Consider the following 24,339-nt stretch of genomic DNA (forward strand, 5'->3'; position numbering starts at 1 on the left):
GACAAACTGATGCTCTTCATGCTGCTGAGAATCTGGCCCCTCCTGGCTCAGCTGCACCTATGCCATAGCAGGAACCTGCTGATGGTAGAAGAGCCACAAAAACTGGGAAATGTTTGCTTGAATTAAAAATACCATGAACAATCCCTTATTCTAGGCATTCTGGGATGAGCTGTACCTGTGTGTGGAAAACACAAGAATAATCCCTATGCATTGGCAAGCCTAGCATTTTGACACATCTTTGTGACTGTTTTCTTCCTTCATGCTGGTTTCCATCATTGTAATGGAGGCTGTCATGCGTAGTGAGAAAAGGAAAAAAGGAACCATAATAAAAACTGGTCTCTTCATTTATTTTGGCTTATTTTATATTTATATTTATATATATAATATCCTTATTTTATACTTTCAAAATAAGCATTGTGAATAGAGAATCAGAGTATATCAGGCTTATTATACTGAAGTGTACATCTTCTCCACCTGACAGTAGATGGCATTTATCAGACCTGTGGCTCATTTGGTTTCCCACGAAAGTTGAGGAGCACAGAACAAACATTTTAGTAATTATTTTAACATTCTAATAAATTTCACTTTGATTCAATGAATTGTCTGCTGGTAGCAGTTAGTAAGCTGTTTTTCTGGTATGTATTAATGTTATTAGTTAATTAAACATATTTTTGGTTTAAATTTCTGATGCTAGGGAATAGAATATGTTTCTACACCAGACTTGTACAATAGCTGGTAAACCTATGTGTCCTGCAAAATATAATGAAAATACAAGAGGGATGCAAGTGAAGATGCATAACACTGTAGGCAGAGGTCTAAAATTTGTAGTCTACTAAAATTTAGTGAAAGAATTGGAGATGTAAATGAAGTTTACTGGCTGGCGAGTTCCTAACTATATGGCCTTTTCCTTATTTCCCATGTTGTTTTGTTTGAAGTTCTGTTGTGTTTTTTTTTCTCTCCTTCTCTACCTCCACCCTTCCCAATGCCACTGTCCAAAAGCACTGCAGAGTTTTTCTGTGAGGTGAGCAGACAGGGCAGAGAGGGCAGTGCAGGCTCTAATGGGATGCCCACAGACTGGCCATTCTTTTCGGTAGGGGGGTACTATTCAGGGTGCTGCAGGTGATACATCCAGAACAAAAGCATCTTGAATCAAGAACCTGACAGTTATTCGTATCCGTGGGTATGTTTTCCTATCGTAGAAAAAAACAAGAGCTCTGAGGAGAGCGAAAGTTTCTGTGTTTTCTGTTAGAGTGAATGGAAATAAGTAACTCAAGAACTGAAATGCAAGGTCTGTGCATCTCCTCTGTAGGACCGTTTGACTGCAGCTCTGGCACAGCAGGCAGACAATGGCATTAGCTAATTTGGCTCTGTGTATTGCTGAACATGAATATGAATTTGAGACAAGTGCCTGAGCTCTCATACTGACTTTTGTTTAGCTGTTAATTTGTTCGAATGCTAATCTGCCACAAGCACATAAGCCCAATTACGTTTGAAAATTCTTATTTTCCTTTCATGGCTTCTAAAAGTGAAGCTTTGTTTTGTTTTAGAGACGATTTTAATGAGCTTTATTTTCTTCAAAATAACAAAGAAGCTGTATAAACACATGCAAGGTTTCAAATTCAGTGGAACACAGCATTGTGACCACCTGACTTTTAAATAAGTAAATGAAAAATTACTTTAACCAGAGTCATTCTGTGGTGTTTGTACTTAGTAGTACCACAACTAACAACTGTACTAGCTGCAAATACTCTAGACCTTTATTTCACGTCTTTACTGCTTCTGCAGCCAAAATAACCCTTAGTCTGGAATGGATATTTTTTTTTCCTTTTGTCCACATACATCTGTAAGGCTTGGCTTCTGAACTCTTTCCTGTATTCTACAGTATTATGTATTGCTATTATGCATTGCTGATCAGCATTGGTTATCCTGCTGCTTCACAAAGATAAGATGATAATCTCGCTTCAGAAAGTTTAGATGATAATGTTCATCTAAACTTTGTATATAGACGAAGCACTTGCTAAAAAAAATACTGTTCACTAGATTCTGTAGACATTAAGCTCATATTTTGACTGTAAAAAATCTATTTGCAAATGAAATTAGGGAAGAAATAGGAAAAAAAAAATAGTGGGCATTCATTGCTCACCAAAAATTCACTGTATCAGTACATTAAAAGCCAGCTTCTTGATTCTGCAGTATATGAATAGAAATTACTGGATTAGATGATCTTAGAGGTTATCTCCAACCTTAATGATTCCATGATTTGTTCAGAGAAAATGCAATGCTGTGATCATTAATTCCTTGAGTGGAAGTTCAGTTCCTTCTAAACTACAAAAGTCATGAAAAATGAAGTTTCAAGTTCAGAATTTCATATCTGAGTTGTATTATTTTATTTATATTCATTTTATTTAGGCTCAGAAGTGATCTAGGAATTCTCCAACTCAGAGTCGATATTGTTCCAGTGACCGATGAACAGTAAATTGAAGTGGCCATACTCTGGGCAGGCTGGAGAGTAATGTAAATGGCCTGTCGTGCAAAGTGTTTGTTTTTCAGTGTGTTCAACACACCATAATATTTTAAGTGTTGAAAGTCAGAGTAATCCAGGATTTGAGCCAGCGTCCGAGCCTCACGTAGCTGTTTGATTCATTGCTTGCGTGTTGCTGCACATTAAAAAGTTTGGGAATGAACCGTTGCAGTGACACGAGCAGCACAGCTTGGCATGAACCGGTTTGTAACCATTTATTGCATCCAGTGCAGAGCCCGCAAATAACATAAATCTTGTTTTCCTCAATTTGATGCCTACTAAAATGGTCAAGGGGTAACATTCAGAGGGAGCCTGGAGCTCTTCCCTGTTCCTGTGGCTCTTATGAACTCGTTACTCACCTTCTCGGCTGGGCAAATTTTATCAACTTACAAAAATTTCTTGAGAAAGTGCTTTAAGAGGTTTGAAGTCCTGTTTTATGATTTTGTTCTGATCCCTGTGTAGGGTATGGTATTGTAATGGTGGTTTTGTGTGTGGGTTTTTTTAGTTCTGATGATATGCCTTCAGTTTTTCAATAAAAAAGGGAATATTTTTATTATTGAAATGAATCATAAATATGAGAGCATATATTTATGGTTGAAAAAATGAAGGCTTATACAGTGCCTTTTACTTGTGTGTTTAATCTTCATTGTTGGTTTTTTTTTGTACCTAAACTGTACCTAAATTACTTCAGCGTTTCCAAAATATATGACTATTCCCAGTTCAGACTTTTCCTTTATTTATTATTTTTGTATATATTAGCCAGTTGAAACTGTAATAGCAGCTGGTGAAGCTGTAACATTTTATCCACTGATGCCTGTGTCACATTTCTTGGCAATTATTATATCTGGAGAGGGTCAATTATGTGAAGTTTTATCTGCAACTAGCTTCTGCTTTTAAATTCACTATCTCTGAGCAGAATTCTAGGTCTTTGATTCCTGCAATGTGCTTTTCAATGGTTAAAATACTTAAAAAGGATGAAAAAAACCTTGACAGAATGAAAAATATTTTAGATACACTTTCTGGATAATGTCCAGTTTCTACATTAGAAATGCTTTCCAACACCAGACGAAGCCTGAATCACAACGACTCATTGGATACCGTGTGCTCTCTGAAAAGAAAATGAGATCAGTAGTTAAATGAAATGCCCACAGATCCTGGGCATGGTACACAAGATCAATAAAGATGATAATGCAGAGATGTGGGAGGACACTAAACTGGTCTGTTATTTAAGATTTATTTTGCCTTCCCGTATCTTTCAGAGTGCTCTATGGAAACAAGATCACAGAGATTCCCCAGGGCCTTTTTGATGATCTTGTGTCTCTGCAGCTGCTGTAAGTATGATCTTTTCCTCTTCTTTATTTTACAGACTAACTAGATTTACTGATTTTTCAGCTTTAACATTAATATAATCACCTTTTCCATTGAAAAGTCACTGGGACGTGCTAGTCTGTTGTTTCTGTCGGGCAAAAGGGAGGCAAGGATTGAAAAAAGAAAGGTAATATGCCAACAGTTTTATAGCACAGTGCAAGTCACAGATTATAACAGACATAGAAGATTTAAGTGTGAGGAGGAAATGAGAGCCTCAGCAAAGTCCAAGAAAGGAAATTTGGTCAGTGGCTGATGTGAGGGCGGAGGTGCCATCTGATTGTTTTTACGCTTTTAGCATTTGTGGTTGAGTGTCTAGATCCTTCAGGACTACTGTGTTGCAAGTACCTGCACATGCAAGCAAAATTGCATATGAAAGACCTTATTGTTATCAGCCATGCTCAGTATTTTATTCTTATTGCACCAAGTGCGGCTTACTTGTAAGAGAAATCATTTCAGACTCGATTGTATATTCAAGTATTTTATGCTGTGTGTGATTTAATACATTGTCATAATCAGGGGTATAACGTGTACTCGTCAGTATTTATTAATGTGGCATAAAGAATTTCCTAAGCCAAATGTGAAATTCCGAATTGCACGCACTCATCTCCATCATCACACTGGAATCCATAACTCTTTCAGAGAGGGGAGTCAGCTGCTATTGCAGCCAGTCAGTAGAGGGAGCAGATGTGAAGTGAGTTTAACTTCCATGCATTCCTAATATCATCATGGATGATGCTCTCAGAGAAGGTGATATATAAAACTAAGTGATTCTGGCTTATAACACATGTACCCCCACCACCCTCCAATATTAAATGGCATAAAATATAAAATAAAAAACCATAGCATTTATTATATATGTTAATTCTTTCTGCCTTTACTAGAAATGAAAATCTGAACTTTCACGATTACCCTTTAATGTCTGCCATTCTGACTGTGGTCTTTGATGCTGCTATATGCTATATGAAAATAAGCATAGACTTAGTTTATAAATTCATGAGCAAAGCCAAAGAGCTAAAATGTAAAAACTATTTAAATTTTTCTATTTCTTAAGCAGAGGATTATTCTGATGTGTCATTGAGTCATAAGATTTTATTTGCAGACATGGGCCACCTTGTTCTAGAGAAAGACGAGCAAAAGCACACGTGGTTTGGTTACGACAAACCCTTGAGCTGCAGTGGTGGCAAGCTGTCCATCTTCTGTAGACAGCCAATGATTTTGTCTTGGCCCTTTACGCATACTTTTTCTGGCCTCTCCTTTCTTCTTTCCTGGCCCATATCTCACCAGTCTGTTGCTACTGCAGTGCCCTCATGATCAGCCTCTGCACTAGAAGCAAGACTGCATATCTGGGAGGGACATAGTTTAACAGGCATGAGAACAGTAAGCATGGAAGTGACTTGGTGCGTGTTGGTATGTCTGGCATGTTTGTTGCTGTTAGACTTGCGTTGTGTTCGGTACAGTGGGGATGCTGCAGGCAGAAGGAAAGCTAAAAATTTATTCACTGTTTTGAGCTCTGAGAAGGAAACCATTAAAAAAAATTAATTCTGATATAACTCTTCTGGTTTCCCCCCATCCAAAAGTATGTTGTCATTGCAAGTTTGAAGCGATACACAATTTCTCTTTCTAACCTAGGATGCTGTATAGATGAAATTTCTTGCAGTAGAAAGATCACCCATCTCATAACTCACGTTTTGAATAAAGCATTATGCACCTTTCATGCTTTATACTACAGTCACTGTGTGCATGTAGTGCTGGGCTCCAAGGAGTTGCATATCTAAGCCCAGATGCAGCAATTATCCCGTGTGCATTAATGCAGATTACGCCTTTTTTGAAAGAGACAAAACCTATATGCCAGACAACAGGGAACACCGCTTTAATCATTTAACTGTTAGTAGGTAAGCCTTGAGAAGCTGCTTTCTTCATGAAATTCTCAGAGTACTCTGTGGCTCTGGAGGCTCTAGGGGACTTCTGAAAGTATTTGTCTGTGAAGGAGCAGTTGGCGAGGAGAACATTGAGTGCTCATGGACGCTTTTCTGATCATGACCTTGAAACAACTATTATGGCATATTGCTTGTAGTATTTTAATGGACACTTAAACAGCATTTGCTGGTTTTAGACTTGCTGCTGAACAGTTGGAAAAGTGCTCCATGGTTAGATCTAATTTAGCATTCAGTGGTCTCTAGATTGGATTTCTTCCTATTAGTCTGGGGACATGTGGGTAAGAAGGCTCTGATTAAAGTTTCCTGATAGCTGGTATAATTTCCTCAGCACAAGCTGGAACATTTTTTAAAATACAGTGATCTTATGGTAAGGAAGTCCATGCTCAGTAAATGGCAGTGGCAGTAGGTCCTGTGCAAAAGTGTTCAGATTTTAATTAGAAGGAAACAAATGACATGGAATTGCAGAGCAGATAATATTGTAATTTACTGTTTTGGATAAGACCTATCAGTGTTTCTCAGAAATGTCACTGTCCTGTTTAAGTGTACTGTCACTCTGTAGGCCCAAATTGTTCCACTTTGTTGAGGCAGAATTGTTTTGTGCAAGTACCCTACACCTTCAGGTAGTGCCACTGATGTCAGGAACACTACAGCTGGGTAGAGTAATACTCGGCTCAGCATGACAGCATCTTAAGCTGTCCCATTTGTCTTTGGTATATGGGAAATGAGGAATTTGGAACAAGTTCTAGATGACCCAGATAACATGAGAATTCTGTATTTCTGTCACACAAAACAGAGTAAGTGAATAACATATTTAGCAGGAAAGTAACCAGGCAAAGCAAGATGGTTTTTAGTTCTTATTATTTTTTAATTTTACTCCTATTGGGTCAATTTAAATGCTGTTTCTGAAGTATTCATTATTAGCTATCTTATTTAAATAGTATTCTCCTGTAAATAATCACACAATCGGATTTGTTAAATTACTCATTTCACAAATCTTATATTTTCCTGAATATGCAACCTCAACCACCACAGCAGCAAAGGTTATTGTACAAGTTCAACTGTGTATCTGTATTGTGGAACTGAATCTTTTCCTGGACGGTGTCATTTTCCTTACCCTGTTTGAGTTTCCAGGAGGGAGGATTCTAGGAAGCTGCTGCATCATGACCCTCATACTTTTCATACATTCTTTTCAGCAATCTGGATCAAGTGCCTTCTGAGAATTTTAGGTCAGTTTGGATTTGAGAGACCTATTCTTTTTTCCAGAAGTGGGCACAGCTGCAATCTGATTTTTTAATATTTTTTTTCATAGTAAACTGCATCTTTCATTTTGTTGAGGTAGTGATCATTCCAAGCTGTGGAGCAGCACGTGCTCAGTTACCGTTGTTTGTGTAACTGGCACTTGAATGTCAGACGAGTAGAAAGGATTTCAGCTTAAGGTGGAAGTTTTCAAGTAAATGCTAGCTGTTGGCAATTTGAATGCCTGTCCAGGAGGCCTTAAACTAATCTCAGTCTGTCTGGAAACTGGAATACATTTGAATGTCCTTCTCACCTGTCTTTCAACTGTCCTGGAATGTGGACAGGCTCTTTCATGAGCCCTTGTGCTTGCCAAGCTGTCTGCCAGTCACTGCACAGGGGGCACAACAAAACGCTGTGCAGCTCTTTCTTTTTCAGCAACCCTGTGACAGATAAACCTGACAGTTGCTCCGCTTGCTCCCAAATGAGTGAACGTGCAGAGACAGACAGCAGTGAAACAGAGTCAAGTGGCTCAAGGCAGTGAGCCATGGATAATGGGCATCAAGTTTATTAACCACTATTTTTCATACCTAAATAATATTTCCTTTCTGCAACCATATTAAAAGAAACATTCTGGAGGTCTTTTTATTAGTAATACATGTTATGCAACAGAGCACTCTGCTTCCTGGAACCAAAAGTTGTAAAATCTCTCCTGTTTCAAGAGATTATATAGCAAAATAAGAGGATGAAATCTCATTTTTCAAACTGTCCAGTATCAGTTTTCAGTGAATCCTTTTCTCTTGAGAAAATTCAATTTGCATTCTCACTAGTCATACAAGTGCTCAGGTGTCCTGATGGTACATCTCGTGCCTGAGATCCCCATGGGTTGCTGGGCAAGCTTTGCAAGCAAGAGGGAATCCCTTGCTGATTTTGTTTTAATGTTACTTCAAGTAGATGTACTCCTGGTGCATATACACATTGAAAGCAGAGGTTTGTGGTGATGCCTAGAGTTTGACATGTTAATTGATAAAATAACTTCAAAAGCGATGAAAGATTAGTCTTCCAGATCCCATCATCTGACCTGGATTAGAACTGGGACTAGATCTCATCTTGACAAGTCTGACTGACCTTTATTGAAAGTAGTTTTGTATGAAGAGGGCAGCTGTGTGTGTGCTGTTAGAATCTGCCACCATCAGTCCTCCCAGACCTCAACCAGTCAGATTTTCTTTATTTTCCTTCTTAGTGTACTTTTCATGCTGTTTCTCCTTGGATAAGTTGCACAATATTTGGTACTGTCTTAGTTTTTGCAGTTGCTTGGAAATTAGCTCCATGGTAAATTTGCCAAGTCTGAAGTACTTGTATTGAAGTGTAATTATAAAGTGAATCCCAGTACTTAGGAGCTTAAAATAGGATCTACAGTCTACCAAATATTTATTGCACGCTTTTGGAGCTTGTTAAAAGCTCAAAGAAAATCCAGTTAAGCACAAACCCATACAAAATGTTTAAAAAAAAATACTCTAAAGAATGTACATCAATTATAATATTTTGTATTGTATACATTACACTGATATAAACAAAAGTATCATTAAACAGTGATGCAAACACCACATGAATGCCAGAATAAAGATTTGACCGTTTTCCAAGTTTCTTTCTCCTCATAGCAATCTCCTGTGTTGTTTAACAAAGGATGTTTAAAATCTTCTTGTTCTGTGGCGCTAATCATTTTTCTCATGGAGAAGAGAGAACAGGAATGAAATGAGAACTACTGACTAGGTAGAGGTAGGGGGAAGCATTTTCACAGTGGCAAGCCAAGCAGCGGAACAGGTTACCCAGAGAAGTTGTGCAGCCTCTGTCCCTGAAGGTTTTTAAGACCATGCTGAGTAGAGCTGTGAGCAAACAGGCCTGAATTCACAGCTCACCCTGCTTTAGGCAGTCTAACAGGACAGGAAACCTCTTGAGCTTCCTGCCATCATGAATTATCCTGTGAGCCGAGACAGGAATTATGAAGCAAGTGTCTGCTAAAGGCCTCTACATTGACTGCTTTTAGTGAGGTTCCGACAAGATGACCTCCTGAGGTCTATCACTACCTATGTAGTTTCTGGATTTTGTGACTCTAAATTCTTAGCAAAATGACATAGGGACTTCTCCTTGATTACTCAGAATATCACTAGCTAACAACAGAGCCTTCATCCTTCTACTCCAGGAGAGAATACTCCCTGCACAGACCTGTGTAATAGCTTTAGAATTGTTTTCAAGCCTTTTGCCTCAAGCTTTTTTTTCTTTAGATTTCTGCATTTAGGCTGCCATTGTGATAATATTGCTAAACTCAATAACTGCAGTTAAAGTGAGGGAGGAGCATCTGCTAGACACAGAAATAAAATTACAGTCGAGCACTAATGAAAGACTGCAGCAGCATCTGCCTTTCCTGTGTCAGTTCTGTAATCTGTCTGCATGCAGCTTCCCAAAACAACCGCTACTTTGTACGTCAGTGTGTAATTTATTAGCTCTTCTGACGCCAGTCCTCCAAGCTGGCTTCACCTGACAGAAGCTCTCCTAGTTATTATTGCACAAGAAACTAGCTCCCTGGTAGTGCAGGAAGCTGAGAAAATGTTTTTATTCCCCTGTGCATCTGAATTATCATGTGGATATCTGCAGGCATAAATTGGACAGTATTGAATTTGAATAGCCTGAGCCCAGATGCTGTGGTACCATGTGCTGTAAAATTCTCCAGGTACACGAGTACCACAGGACTGCTTTATGGATGTTGCAGTCTTTTGGGTGAGGAATGAAATGAGGTCTTTAAAATCTCTCCAAAGTGGGACTGTCAGACTTGCTTTTTGACTCGTTATCAGCTCGTGACTTCTCCATTTTAATTTACTTTGAATAAATTTGTCATCACCAACATCCATTTTCCTGAACATGAAGAAACACTTGAAGCTGGTTCAAGCAAGCATGATGATGAGTTCACACTGGGTATTATCAATTGAAGTGCTGACAGACTCTTTGGTGGTCAGTCATCACATTAGAAAATGTAAATTTTAGTGGATGTCGAAGTATCGTTATGCAGAGAGGCATTCAGATGGCTGTTTTACACTCCAGGCCATTCAGAAACTCTCCTGGAACCTAACAGAATTATTTTGCCAATAAGTAAGCAGGGACACACAGCTCTGTCATTAAGCACAGCTTGTCGGTGACTGCTGGGTTGGCTGTGTGGCTCTTTATATGACTCCATAGTTAGGATCACCGAATGGCTTGGGTCAGAGAGAACTTTAAGGATTACCTTATTCCAGCTCTTAAACCCCCACTTGTAGGTGCTTCTGCTGTTGTCCTGTAGTGGATGGCTTTCCATTCCCTACAGTTTTCAAGACAAAACACTGAAAAAGCCATGCTGAAGAAATATTTTGACAGGTCTGTTGTATTGTAACAAAATAGTGTAGCAGGTCTAAGGAGTGCTTTTTGTCAAGCTCCCTTCCTTTGCTACCATACAGTGCTTTGAATGTAGGTGCAGCTTTTGACTAGTGATATTCTATAAAAGGCAAGTGTATTGAATTTGTATTCTGCTCTTACTTGTGCAAATAACTTCAGCACTCTTCTCCTGTGCATTTTAAATTTGTCTTTTCTGGTGAGTTCTCTTTTCCCCAGTGGAGTCTGGCCTGTGGGATGTGCCAGACAGTTCATGGGATTCATTTGCCTCGTGTTGTCATCATTGCTAAAACACAAAGCTGGTGAAAGGAAAGAGAAGAAGTTTTCTAGTGGTTCGGTGCTGCATTTGTCCCACCCTTTCCTGTGTGCTGGTTACTGCACCTAGGATGATTTCTGGTCCATTGTACAGCAACAGAAACCAACCTGCAGTCCCCAGCGTGTTAGCGTTGCTAGGCTGCTGTTTCAGTTTCTAGTTGCGTAGTTATTTGTTGATAGTTTGATTACGTGACTTCGCCGAGCTGAAAATACAAACGTTGTTAAGGGTGAAAGCCAAATCAACATCCCCATTTGCACTTAAAAAACAATTTCTTCCATCATTTTGATTTTGGAGTTCAAAATGTTATTTAAATGTTAATCACTTGAAACTGTGCTTGGGCATATAATTCAATTATGGGACCATCTTAATTATGCAGATGGCGCTTACGAGCATCTGATCCAATTACCGTGCCAATTCAGTACGCGTTCATTCAGAGGGCTTAGCTGAGACACGTTGTTATTTCAGCGTGTGGACAAATTCCCTCTTTCAGGAAACAGGATCACAGAATGGTGATACTGCACTGCTCTGCTCGCTGCCTTCAATGGTGCGTAACCACAACGGCTTTCACCTCCCTCCTCTATTCTGTGGTGGTCCTGGACTTGCAAGAGAGTTTCTTTGTATTTATTAAAGATCCAGAGGGATGAAAATTGAGAGTTAATGATCTCTCATTCCTCAAGGTAGCATGCAGTTTTATTGCTACTTGACTTCGTAACTTTTTTTATTTTTAGTGGTGCACCACATCTGGAAGCTGTCTGTAAACCTCATCTGATCAAGCTGATTAAAAAAAAAAACAAAAACAAAAAAACAGGAAAATTAGTAAAATTTACCTTCACAGTAAATTGGTGCAACACAAATACCATGCAATTATTGCAAAAATAAGACTCAACATTTAATCTTTCCTCTTATTTTGGTGCAAGTCCAATGAAAACAAACGCGTAGTCTGTTTTACAACATAGTTCAGTGTTTAGGCAGGTCAGCATTCCTGCTTGCTACAGTATGTTTTCTCATTCACCTTTGTGGTTGTTGTTTTTTTCTTTAATCTTGTCATTGTAACTGTGGGATCAGCCTCATATATCTAATTAATAATTAGAGGCCTCTGAGGGCTGTGACATTTAAGAAGGAATCAATAAAAAGTTAGAATAATACCCATAGAGGATATTTTAAAATAATTGAGTGTTTCGAAGACATAAACCTGAATGCTTATGGCCAAAAGTCGTCCTCTAACTCACAGTAAGGAGGAGGAGAAAAAAAAAAAGGAGTGATTTATTCTGCTTTCTCCTAGTTTTTCACTTTTGTTTCCCTTTCTCACTGATTCTGGTCAGAAATTGGACATTAATCCATGTTATGATCCACCCAGTGTGGCCACATCTGGATTACCATTAAGTGCACCATCTGCCTCTTTAGACTTACGTACTGCACATATATTGTGTAGTTGAGAGATGGAATAGGTGTTGTCACCTTGGAAAAGCTTTGTAGTACCTGAATTCCCACTTCTAAACAGTCTGCAGAAGCACTTTCCTGTTACAAATTACTTTCTCTGATGCTTAAAGCAGAGTGTGTGCCTCTGTCTATGTGACTGTGCATAGGATCAGTTTTGCTCATTTTGGTATTTGGTTTATGCAGGAATGTCACTGATTATATCGCCATGAATCCAGTCACTGAAAATTTATGCTAGGAAAACTTGTCACACTGTAAATTCTAATTCCCAGTGTTGGGTTTGTTCATGTTTTGTTGAAAGACAGAATGAACTTGAATCCTGGGTTGGACTGCAGTTGCAGCTCAGCTTTGCTCTGAGGAGTTAGTAAGTGAGATCAGCGATGACCAGGCTTGCTCTGCACAAGAGTGAGCAGCACCAACACAGCAAAATGCTGCTGTGTGCACTTCTTGAGCATTACAAACAGCCATGGTGGTTGTTCGCATATATAGAAACAACATCAGCTCAGTTTTAAATTCTCTTATTACTGAGATAATTGTTATTGTTGCTTTATGCTTTGATAAAAGTACGGCTTGCAATGTAAGCTATTACTATCATAATAGAAGAAGATAGCATAAAATAAAACAAAATACATCGTAGCTTCCAGTTTTCTTCTTGTACAACTAAATACCATGCCTGTTGTGGAGCAACCAGTCTAAGTTAATGTGCATTACCTAAAAACAATGTGGGACCAGTACCCGGAGACAGGGAGTAGATGGGGATTTGTAGCATTAAGTGTATGTCTGGGGCTGTTGTTCAAAGCTCAGTGGCTGGTTGTGCCTTGCAATGACTCATTAACATGTTATTTATATAAAAGATAATGTTCAAGCATAAAAGAGAAATGCATAATGCATGAGAACTGAGATGGAATGAAGATTGCTTTGGTTTAGACATATGAATGGCTATAAGAATCAAGTTGTAAGGGATGACGTTGATGTTGGAGCAACGCCTCAGAAGTCTGATGCATTACACTCTAATCCTAATGTGGAAATTACAGTTATTTCTGATGGAGTCAATGGAAGTTTGGATTAGGTGTCACATAATTAACAGTCACAGAAATGCAGGCAGTAGAGGGGTCATACTAATGCTGGTTATAAAGACTTCAAATTATTTTAGCTATTCGTCCTTGCAAAATACAACATCTTTATCTGTTGTTGCCTTTTTTGGGACCTTCTCTTATCTTACATCAAAATTCTTTCTCAAAGACTTATTGAGAAGAAAATTCAGGTGAATTATTATTGACTGCTCTGTTGGCTAGAGGTGAGTTCTGCTCTGACATCTCATTCCGAAGCACTACACTGCTGTTCTCCTTGAGAAAAGTAGTCTGGGCAAATGTGTCCATCTTCTGCATATTACTATTACTGAAGACTGTCAGTAGAGTAATATGGCTCTGCCAAAACTTTGGTGGGAGCACTGAGGTGTATGAGTGTTCCAAAAGTTTCAGCAATGGAAAGGTATGCTGCTGTGGAGAGGAAACACTTCCTGAAGTTATACTTTGGAGCAGAAGAAAGCATACTTTACTTGCCCAGTGGGTTGCCCTGTTGTGTGAGTGCTGTGTACGGTTTTGTGAGAACTGAAGCTCCTTGTGCTTAGAGGTGTGTTTAAGACAACAAATTTGCTTGCTGAGGAATGGAAAACATATTTTCCTTTCTACCTATAAATACACTTGTCTTCTCATTTGGTATTACGGTCACAGTATTAAACCCTTCAGACTCATCTACAAAGTAGCAAGAACTGTGATGAACACAGCTGGATTTATGCTATCCACTGTCTGCAGTGCACCATTTTTTCTGACAGTCGTTGAAAAATGTGGATTTGGGCTTCTGTAAGAACAGGTCCTTTCATGTCTATTTTCCATTTAAGTGTGAAATATCACATAGATAGATGACAGTGGTGATTGTTTGTCTCAGAAGGAGATCCAGCTTGTTGCTGGGGTTGTATATACTGTATGGTAGCCAGGACTCTGGCTGGGTAACATAAGAGTACTTGTACAAGCATTGTCCAAGATTTTCTGCCCGAACTGATTAATTCTACAAACAGGTTGCTGTGTAAATGTGCAATCTCATAAATAAATAAAAGGATCTCAAAACATCTTTGTGCTGCTTTTCCAAAGCTGCACAAAAATCTGACATAACTGGAATGCAGTCTTTTCAGAGAACTGTGGGACAGTGGAATTGGGAAGGAACCTCAGGCCAATCAAACTTAGAACCTTTGCTCTAAGCCAGGTCGGCTCACTGAGTCAGAGCAGGCTGCTCATATTGAAAACTTCCACTGATGGAGGCTGCACTTCTCTGGTTAATCTGTCGCACTTCTTGACTGTCCTTATGCATGAAATGAGTTGCCTTTCTGTTAGCTTTAGTCCAGACCCTATGTTTCTCTCCTTTTGTCTCTGAGAAGAATCACATTTTCTGTTCTTCCATGATCAGATTAACCCTGCACTGCTTATCACAAGTTGTCAACCTTCAGAAATTTCAGTTCGACTTAAGACAGCTGCTGGCTACAAGAAAATTGAAAAAAGGGCTCTTCTCAGTGAGGGCTTTGTGTGTGTGTGTGCGTGGAGAAGCAAGGGGGGAAGTGTTTGCCATTTCTGCGTATATTAAGCTGGAGGCTTCTTTAAATATTTGTTTGGAATTTTGAGTACTAATGTTGCCAGTGTTTTTTTTTCACCTTTGCAAAGTTGCAGGCAAATGATGATGTTTAAATGTGGTTTTGGTGACCGTGTTAATATCTTTTAGATTTAACCCCAAAGTTCACTCTATCTTTATTTGATTATTCTAAGATTAGTGAATTATAAATCTTTCCTCTCTTTCCAGGCTTCTCAATGCCAATAAGATCAACTGCCTGAGGGTAAACACGTTCCAAGGTCTGCATAATCTCAAACTGCTATCTCTTTATGACAACAAATTGCAGACCATCAGCAAGGGGCTTTTTGCACCTCTCCGATCGATTCAAACTCTGTGAGTATGCAAGCGTATTGGAAATGACAGCTCTCCCCTTTTCCCCAAAGATGTCACCTGTCTTTACAAAGGCTCTGCATCTGACACTAAGATAATTTGGAAGAGACATTGAGGTAGTAGCCCCTCCTTTTCTGGCAGAAACAAAAGGAACAGGCAAAAGAGAACAGTTGCGTGAATTCAGCACAGATACCCATCGACACAGCCTGCCCTTAGTAATCTAAATGTCTACGTGCGTAAAGATACTGAATTCATTCATTCATGCTGTTTGGTGGAAGATAATACACAAATTTGACTCTGCACAATATATGAACAGCAGATTCTGTTAAAATCCTTGCCTACCAGTTTTTAGTGAGCTACTGAGTTGGTACTGAGTTCTCTCTTCACTGGGACTGAGTTCTTCTACTCATAAATCCTGAAACTATATTTCAGCTGACATCCCATTTCAGGGGAAATTATGATTGTATTATTTAATACATTAAGAAAATCCCCTAAACATTTTCTGAGACTCTTTGAATTGGAGTCATTAGGAGAAGAGCATTTGGAAGCAAAATTGGAAGCAAATAAATAGAAATGGCTGGATAACTTTATGGAGGGTTTTGTACTTCATCAGAACTGAATTGCCAGCCTGATGTAAATGAAAAACAAGAAACAAACCCCTCACAAACAGTATTGTGTATGGCTGTTTAGATATGTTAATTCCTGTATAGGTATAAATCTGGTTCTGTGTCTGTATATGCAGACAGAAAAGTAGGAGGGCTGCTCCGAAAGTAATGCCTCCTATTTTATGACATTGGCCAACAACATCAGAATGTTGGCGTCAGGTGGTGGTAGGGCTGAACCTTCCTGCCAGTATTTCTTACATTCTGTTGCCATGTGACAGATGTCAGAGAAAATGGTATCTGACATGGAAGTGTGTCTAAAGCAAAGGTGTAGAATTGAATGCAGAAAAAAATGGCATCCACTTATGTTCATTGATTCTTGCTGCATGCTTATGGAGACCAAACAGCGGATGTAGCTCAGGTAGGAGTGAGTGGTGCATTTCAGCAGTGGCGACAGTAACGGTGGATCACCTCCACTGATGCAGATTTTGACAAGTTCAGCATGCATGCTCTTGTTCATCACTGGTCAAAATGCAGAGCTAATGGTAGTGACTCTGTTGAAAAATAGTGCTTTGTAGCTGAGAATTTGCTCTGTCAAATGGTGTTATTATGCTCTTTATAGCCGCTGCTGTTTCCATGGAAATAAATAGGAGGCATTAATTTTGGTGTGACCTACGTGTTTGTACAGATGATAAAAATACACTAGCAACAACAGACCACAGTTATGTCCTCACAAGAACTTTATACCTCTGTCCAAACCCACCTTTAAACATTTCTCTTTTAGCTTTTGCAGTTATCAGAAAGCCTTGTCCTGCTCCCCTGGAAATTAGAGGATGGGTGCAAGTTCATTTAACTGACATCAGAATCAAGCTCTGAGTAAAACCTGACAGATTCCCAGTGTACTGTTTAACTTCATAAAGCAAAAAAAAGTAATAACAGCAACAGATAAATGCTTTTTTCTCCAAGGAAATTTTGAGGATTTCTATTAACAAAGTATAACTGTCCAATTAAAGTGTGATATACTGCGTATTCCTGTGGGAAATGTGCAAATTTTGGTGAAGGACAGAGCCAAGTCTTACTTTTTATAAATAATCCAGGCAAAACCAGGCAGAAATACATGTAAGGAGAATTCTATTAGGCACAGTGATCATATGCAAGTATCAATTTCACTCTTATTTACTCACCTTTTGATCCTTAGAAAACTGAGCTTGCCAATGAAATTTATTTTAAAGCAGAGTGCACACTGATCTCTCAGCTCAGGTGCATTTAGATGGGTGCATTTCCCTCTCAGTTGATCACATCAGGCTTTCAGGTGAAAACACCGCACGTTGTACACAGTCAGTCTGTGTCCTTTAAAGCAGGCTTTACTATATTAATTTTTGTTTCCTCCATGAACAAACTTACAACAGACTTAATAAGCTACAAAACGTGATAGCTCGCAGAGTTCTGCCATTCATGTGAAGCTCTGTGGTTTCCTCCAGGCCCAGGTTTTTGGGAGCTTATTCAATTACTCTTCAGGTTTGCATTTGCGAAAAACAGTGATGGAGTACAGTGTCACAGGTCACTTCTGATTAAACATCCCATCCTTCTCTCAGACATTTAGCTCAGAATCCATTTGTGTGCGACTGCCATTTGAAGTGGCTGGCTGATTACCTGCAGGATAATCCGATAGAAACCAGCGGCGCTCGATGCAGCAATCCGCGTCGCCTTGCCAACAAACGAATCAGCCAGATCAAGAGCAAGAAGTTCCGCTGCTCAGGTAATTCATTTATCCAGGCTGTACTGCACTTTCAATTCAGAAATAAGCAGGTCCAGAGAGCCCGCTAATCGAATCTGCAGGGCAGCATTTGCTATAATGGATATTATGGAGCATCTTTTAAAATTAAATTTGGAAAATTCAGTTAGTTCTTCAGAAAGCCAATTACCTTATGGATTTATAAGAGAAAAAGAAAAAAAGAAAGAAAAAAAAGGGAGCCTATAGCTGCCTTAAAACAAAAGGAAAAAGAGAAAAGTTGTGATATTTAATTTATTTAATTTTAGAAGAATTTCTAAGTTATAAAATCGAGGAAATCTCAAAGTTATAAATCTGAGGAAAACAAAGTTTTATAGGAATGTCATATTTCAAAGGGGTAAAAATGTCAATTGACATATTTTAGAGGGGTAGAACCAGTATAGAATTTCATTTTGTATTCAGGTGGAACTCTTAATGACCCTAATCACAGCTCAGCTTAAGCTCTCTCTGAAAGGCTGAGAGCAGCATGGGTGAGGGTTTTACTCAACTGGCAGCAGGCTCCTGTGGCCTGGGATGTGGGTGAGCAGGATTTAGGGGATGGTGTTGATTCGTAAACTGTCATAAATTTTTGATATCCACAAGTATCTTGCATGAATTCACATAAAGCTCATCAAAGTTTGTAAGATTTCTGTCTCTATTAAGTTTTATATCGTGGCTTTTATCAGTTTGTGCAGAGATATTTTTTTTTCTTGTGAGCCAGATGAAAAACTGTTTCCACTTGAAAATAACCTCCAAAGTAACATAAACACCTTTTACTCAATCCTGTCTGGTTTTTATTTATGGTCCAGCTATCAGTGAAAGGACATTTATTGCCTTATACAGCACAACTGAGCAGACTGCTTTTTCATGTATTTTTTTTCTACTGGTTGGTTTGTATATATATTATGTTATTGCATTTCTTGTATACTGTAAAGACAAGCAGGTTTCATTGGGGGAATCTATTAGTGTGTACTGAGAAGAAAAATGACTGTTATTGATGGAGTAACTTGCGGTGTTTTCTACAAAAATTACTGTGATTTTTGTCTTTTCCCTATGAAAAAAAACAAAACCAAACCAACAGCCATGATTAATCGTGTTCCTGGTGCTAAAAGATTGATGACTCTAGATGGGGATGCAGCATGAAACCAAATGGCAGCAGCCCAAAACAAGCTATTGTGCTTTGGGTATCTGCAAGCAATATGCTGAGCTAAGCCTTCTTTTTATGGGGAAAATAAAATAAAGATAACTTCATCTGCAGTCAGATTGTCTTGGGCATGCTTGTTAAAGTCTTCAATCATTTGTGGCTTAAGCCACGAAATTTATAACTAGAATTGAAATTATAACATACTTTCATTGAGGTTTTTGGGTGTCTATTATAGTAACAAGTTAATTAGTCAGTAATGTTTATCTTTAAACAAACTTGAAATAAAAATGCATAAATATAATTCAGAAAAAAAGTAATCTGCAGAAACAAATCGGTATAAATCTGTACCCAATTTGCCATGGTTACCTTCTTCTGCCTTTATTAATAGAGAAATTTACGTTACGTATGTGCATGCATGCCTCTAACAATGGTGCAGTCTATTGGATAAGGCAAACACCATCTGATATCATTTATGAAAGGTCATAGCTGAGAAGAGCAACAATGCAGAACACCATACCTGGTGATGTTGAGAATAATATTTTGTGAGAGTTCTTATCTTGGGAGTCCTTTCCTTAAGGCATTAGTCTGTTTTTTCCCTTGCTCTCCAGTTCTGTAAGTATATGAAAACCACATGGAAGAGGCATAAACCTGACTTATGAAGGAGGAGGGCAGGGATTGTACAGCTTCAGAACAAAGATTTCAACTGGATGAAAGCTAATTCTATTGAAAAGCTCAATAGAGGAGCTATCCTTGCTTGTAGAGTTTCCAGATGGCGTTGAGATACACTGAACCTGACTCACTGCTCACATGGGGTGGGGAAACATCTCATGATTAAGAAGAATCTTAGTTTGTAAATCAATCCAGAGAACAGACATCCTTGGCACCTCTTCTGCTCATGTTGTCCCTTTGAATCACGGCTGTTTCAGATGTTGCATGCAGCAGGAATTTTCCATGTTTTCATTTTGAGGAATATGTGACCCAGGATTTAACACAGCACGTCTCTGTGCAGAAAAGTCCACGAGGCATGAATCTTCATCATTCAGACAGCCTGTTGAGCAGTGCTTTCTGTTACCCAGGAATGATCCCCCACAATCCCACTGAGATGGCAATGCTTAGTAACTTGTCAGTGACCTCGACGGATGTGGGATTTCCCCATTGGTTTTACATCTTTTGCTCAGTGTTTAGGAAAAGAGTTTTTATATTAAATCTTTTTGTAAATGTTCATCTCTTTGCTTAGAGGTTTCTTGTTTCAGGGTCCAATATTTTCATGCAATTTAATATGATTAATTAATGTTAGTAGCCAGAAGTTGGTCTTGCAGGGGAAAAACCATTGAATATGTGAGTTAGTTAAGGAAGCAGTGTGAGGGGTGTTAACTTGGACTAGTCTTTGGCCTAGGAGAGGTTGATGAGGATGCACAGAAATTGCCAGTGTGACCATCATGCCCATAAGTTACATCCGTGTGAAAAGGTAAAGACATACCAAGAAAATAAGGCCAAGAGTACGCATTCAGCAGTGTGGATGGGCTAAACAGAATGGTATTTAATTAATTATGTGTAGCTGTGAGGACAAAACTATGCAGCACAGCAAAGAAGAAAAGAAAAATCTAGCAAACTTAGTTCTGCATATTGTTTCTTTCATGTTTTATTCCAACTTCCCACCATCCTTTAGATAGTCTTTAGCAAGAAGAACATGCTTTCTTCTTTAATTTATCAAGGCAGTTCTTCCAGATGCTGTTTCCTTTCTGAACATGACTCATGCTTTTACCGATAACGATGAAGCAACATCTGCAAAGGTTATGAGTAGCCATAGGAAGCAGATTCTGTGCAACAGGTAGGTAATGTACATAATTCCTTTTAAAATGAGAATTGGAAGCATTATAGCATGAAATGAAGTAACAGCAGGAAAAGGGGCATGTTTTTGCCCAAGGCTGTGAGACTGGCAAAGCTGTTGGATATACTCTCTGAAATGTTTAAGCCTCGAATTGCAATAGATACTATTTCTTGTGTTTTTCTGCCTTCAATCAAATGTGATGCACCAAAATAGTAATAAACCTCCCTCTTGTTTAACTGTCTCCCCACAGTTATAGTATTTGAGACTAAAAAATGGGGTTGGTTTTGTTTGTTTGTTTGTTTGTTTTTTGCAAGAGGAGCTGGAGAAATGAATGGTAATAAACTCTGTCTTCCGTTTTGAAGATGGAGATACTGTCGTTTTTCAATGGCAGCGGTAAAATTCTTACGATCATTTTTGTTTTGACTGTATCTGCCCACTGTGACTTAAAGATCCAAGGGGATTTTCTTGTTTTGGGTCACTGAAGGCTTCCATTTTTAGTAAGAACAGGAGAAAAGAACAACAACATCTTCTGACCAGTAGAATTGGGCTAAGTTTTCTGCACAGCAGTTTTGTGGCTGGGCTAAAGCCACCTAAGCGCTGGGCTTTAGGTGGAAGGGAAATGAATCTATGAGCAGATTGTGTTGTCTCTGTGGTAGCTTATTGTCACTTCAAGAGCTGGCAGGATTCTTGATTGCTATGTGACACTGTATGAAATAGATTTTGCAGAGGGCTGCTCAACTATTCAGTTGTGTATCTTTTGTTCCCTTCAACATATTTGTGTTTTTCAGTGTATTGTGTATTTAAAAAGTGATGGAAGTTTTACCTGCTGTCCAAGCATAGACCATTTTTTATAAAGATCAGATTGTACACATGCCTATGAGCATCACATCACCAAAGTTTTTTTAGCAATAGAAATCTTAGAAACAAGGTTCCTGTTAGAAGTACTAAGAATTAAACTGTCTTCTTGCTCCCTCTTGAATTAGGGCATAGCTCGTATTTAAATGTTCTGGATAGTTCTAGACAGTGCTGTGCAAGTCAAAAGCACCTGGAGTAATAGAAGGAGGCCAACAAACCATCTGCCAGCACAGTTCTCTCCTTTTTGGATGCTGCCTCTTTTTAACCTGAGCCCGATCAAAGTCAGCCTCTGCTGTCCTTACAAATCTAGAGCTTTCACATTTAGGGCCGGTGTTGTATCTCTTGTGGTATCCATTGTTACTGGACAGCAGTACAGCAGAGGATGTATTGCTCTTTGTTCACTCATGATTTTCAAAGGTATTTGGTAAACTCTCTTGCTAGGAATTGCAGCTTTCCCTCTAGTTCCTTATGTGTCTTTTCCAGTCTCTGTATTTATACATATTGATACCTCCTGTTTTACCTGTCTACACTGGAGCAGAATTCCTACACTTGTCATCACCTGAAATGTCATCCTCTTTTTTTCTGCATTGTTTCAGCCTTAGAAGAGTAGAACTGCAGTGGACATAGTTTTCCCAGCCAGGAGAAAACAGGCTGCACATCAGGGCTTTCTGCCCAGGGTCATGTTTCCTGCCCCTTGTTCCCTCTAGGTTCTTCAGTTCTCTGCTGTTACGATATGTCAACGTTTAAGCTCTTGGAGCTCTCAAAACAAAATGGTGCAGTGTATTGTTGCTCCTCAACTAGTGTTAAGAAGTCAAGAAAAGCAAGTGAATTCCATCCAGCTCTTACATAAATAATTTATCTGATTGAAACACTCCCTTGTCCCATAATTTACAAATCATTCTAATGACAGCTTTGCAAATTCCTTCCGTTTTTAGTAAGCAAATAGTCATTTACTGACTATGTAGGCGTATCGCTGTCCTTAGCATTTTCTGTTTGATGAAAAGCACTGATATGCACCTGCTCATCTGCTTTGCTGCAGTGCTGCAGTGACGCATGCTCAGGGAATCACAATTTGGCCTGTCCCCAGCACTCTGCTCTCCAGCAGCTCCTGCCTGAGTGGGCACTGAACTCTGATGGCTCGGGGGTCTGTCCGTGCTGGAGCTGAAGTGGTGGGCACTGGCAATCCTGCACAAGATGCACAGGACTACTGAGGCCAAGCTCCGACACTTTTCCTCACTTGGGCTTTGGCTTGAGCACAAGTGGGAGGAATTTGAATCACTTCTGATCTGGACAACTGGAAAATTAACAGCACTCAGATTTTACTTTTTTACTTTTTTTTTTTAAATTCAGTTAAAGTATGCTGTGTGATTTGGTTTTCTGGTTGCTTTTTTTTTGGGGGGGGAAGGGGGGGGGGGGGGAGCGGGGAAGAGAGTCCTGCAGTTAATTTGTTTTCTAAAAAGGCAAAAAGACTCGGCAAAATCATCTTCAGAGTCTCAATATGGCAAAGCTGAGGATATGTTGTGCATAAGGATAATTGTGTCTAATTGGAATGCTGTTTAACAGCGACAAATCACCTGCAGATTAAATCTTGTTTTTAATTCATACTTATGAGCATGAAGTCTTCACTGTTCTCTGTGACTGAGTATATTTGAGCTTTGTTTTGCATGACATTTTTATGAAGCAAAAGTCACTGGGATCCCAATGTGCCTGCTATGTATAGAGCTAGGAGAAGGAATGGCAAGGCACAGATGCATCCTCATCTCTTGGGCATGCAATAATGCAACTGTTCTAAATTCTCCATGTGTGGAATGCAGAGCAATAGGGATTCCTCATTTGAGATCTGAATTGTCTTCTGCTGATGCCTTCCCTAGCTATGACAGAAGCTGAGTGGTTACAGCTTGTGCCCTTCTTCCCCTTACAAGTGGTGCCTTCTGGTGGGTTTGGTTAGCAGGAGATGGGGCCAAAATCACATTGCTGTTGGCGTGTATTGAGATTAAGATGAGAGACACTCATCAGAGATGCTAAATTTAGCACTTTTTTGTGCATGTAACTTGAATATGAATACTTGAACATGAAGTCACTTGAATATGATAAAATAATTGGGGAGACATTGGCATGAGGAGACCCAGTCTGCTGCAACCATTGCTAGAATGTTTGAGCTTTCAAATGGACAATAAATTTGCCTCTGCCTGTTTGGAGACTACAGCAGTGTCCTGAAGAAGTATAACATTGTGGGACAGTTAGACATTGGGAATTTCTTTTTGAAATATTATTTACTGTACCTAAGACAAAGTAGCATGCTTCCCTGATTGCTACTCCATTTGCCAAAAAAAAGAAAGAATGAAAAAGAAGAAAAGCTCTGTTCCTGCATATTTTTTGCAGTAGTCTTCAACGTGCTGAGAGGCCAAAATATACTTGTGGAGAATTTCACTTCTCATGTCTTTTGGGGACGTAAATTAGGATTTTGGCAGACCACTCCTGGTGTGCTGGTACCTCTAGCTCATTGCTATTGCTGATGAGCTTGCTGATGAATTTACTTGAAGAATGCCAGAATTGCTGCATTATTGAACAGGTGTAGGAATAAGGATATGAAACTCTGAGCCTTTCTTGGCTAGAGACATACAGAATTACTAGCAGAAATGCCAGTCATATGACTAATTGCTAAATATATGGGGTCAGGCTTCCAGTGTTATGGATGCTTTGAACAAATCATAGAAGCAAGTTAATAATAATGTCCATTGTGCCCTTCTGCATGGGTAACAAAAGAAAATTGATAATCCAACTTTTGCGTCATTTAGGGCTGTGTCTAATTTGGCAGCTTGTGGGAAGGTTTATCTTTAGGTTTCCCCAAAAAGCTGCTAGTTTGACTTTCAATGCTGTTAAGGAAACAAACCCACACATAAGGTGGCT

The 24,339-nt window shown here is 39.1% G+C and overlaps 1 protein-coding gene across 7 annotated transcripts in view; it reads left to right on the top strand.

Annotated features, from left to right (window-relative positions):
* The window catches only part of SLIT3 (slit guidance ligand 3), a 513,774-nt gene that overhangs the window by 374,395 nt on the left and 115,040 nt on the right, over positions 1-24,339 (top strand). For all 7 annotated transcript variants that reach the window (XM_048960347.1, XM_048960350.1, XM_048960348.1 and 4 more), the window contains 3 exons: positions 3,781-3,852; positions 15,086-15,229; positions 17,424-17,587. In XM_048960347.1, coding sequence (XP_048816304.1) covers positions 3,781-3,852; positions 15,086-15,229; positions 17,424-17,587 — 380 coding nt within the window. The remainder of the gene's footprint in view (positions 1-3,780; positions 3,853-15,085; positions 15,230-17,423; positions 17,588-24,339) is intronic.

Source organism: Lagopus muta, chromosome 14 (genome assembly GCF_023343835.1).
Source record: "Lagopus muta isolate bLagMut1 chromosome 14, bLagMut1 primary, whole genome shotgun sequence".
NCBI classification, from domain to species: Eukaryota; Metazoa; Chordata; class Aves; order Galliformes; family Phasianidae; genus Lagopus; species Lagopus muta.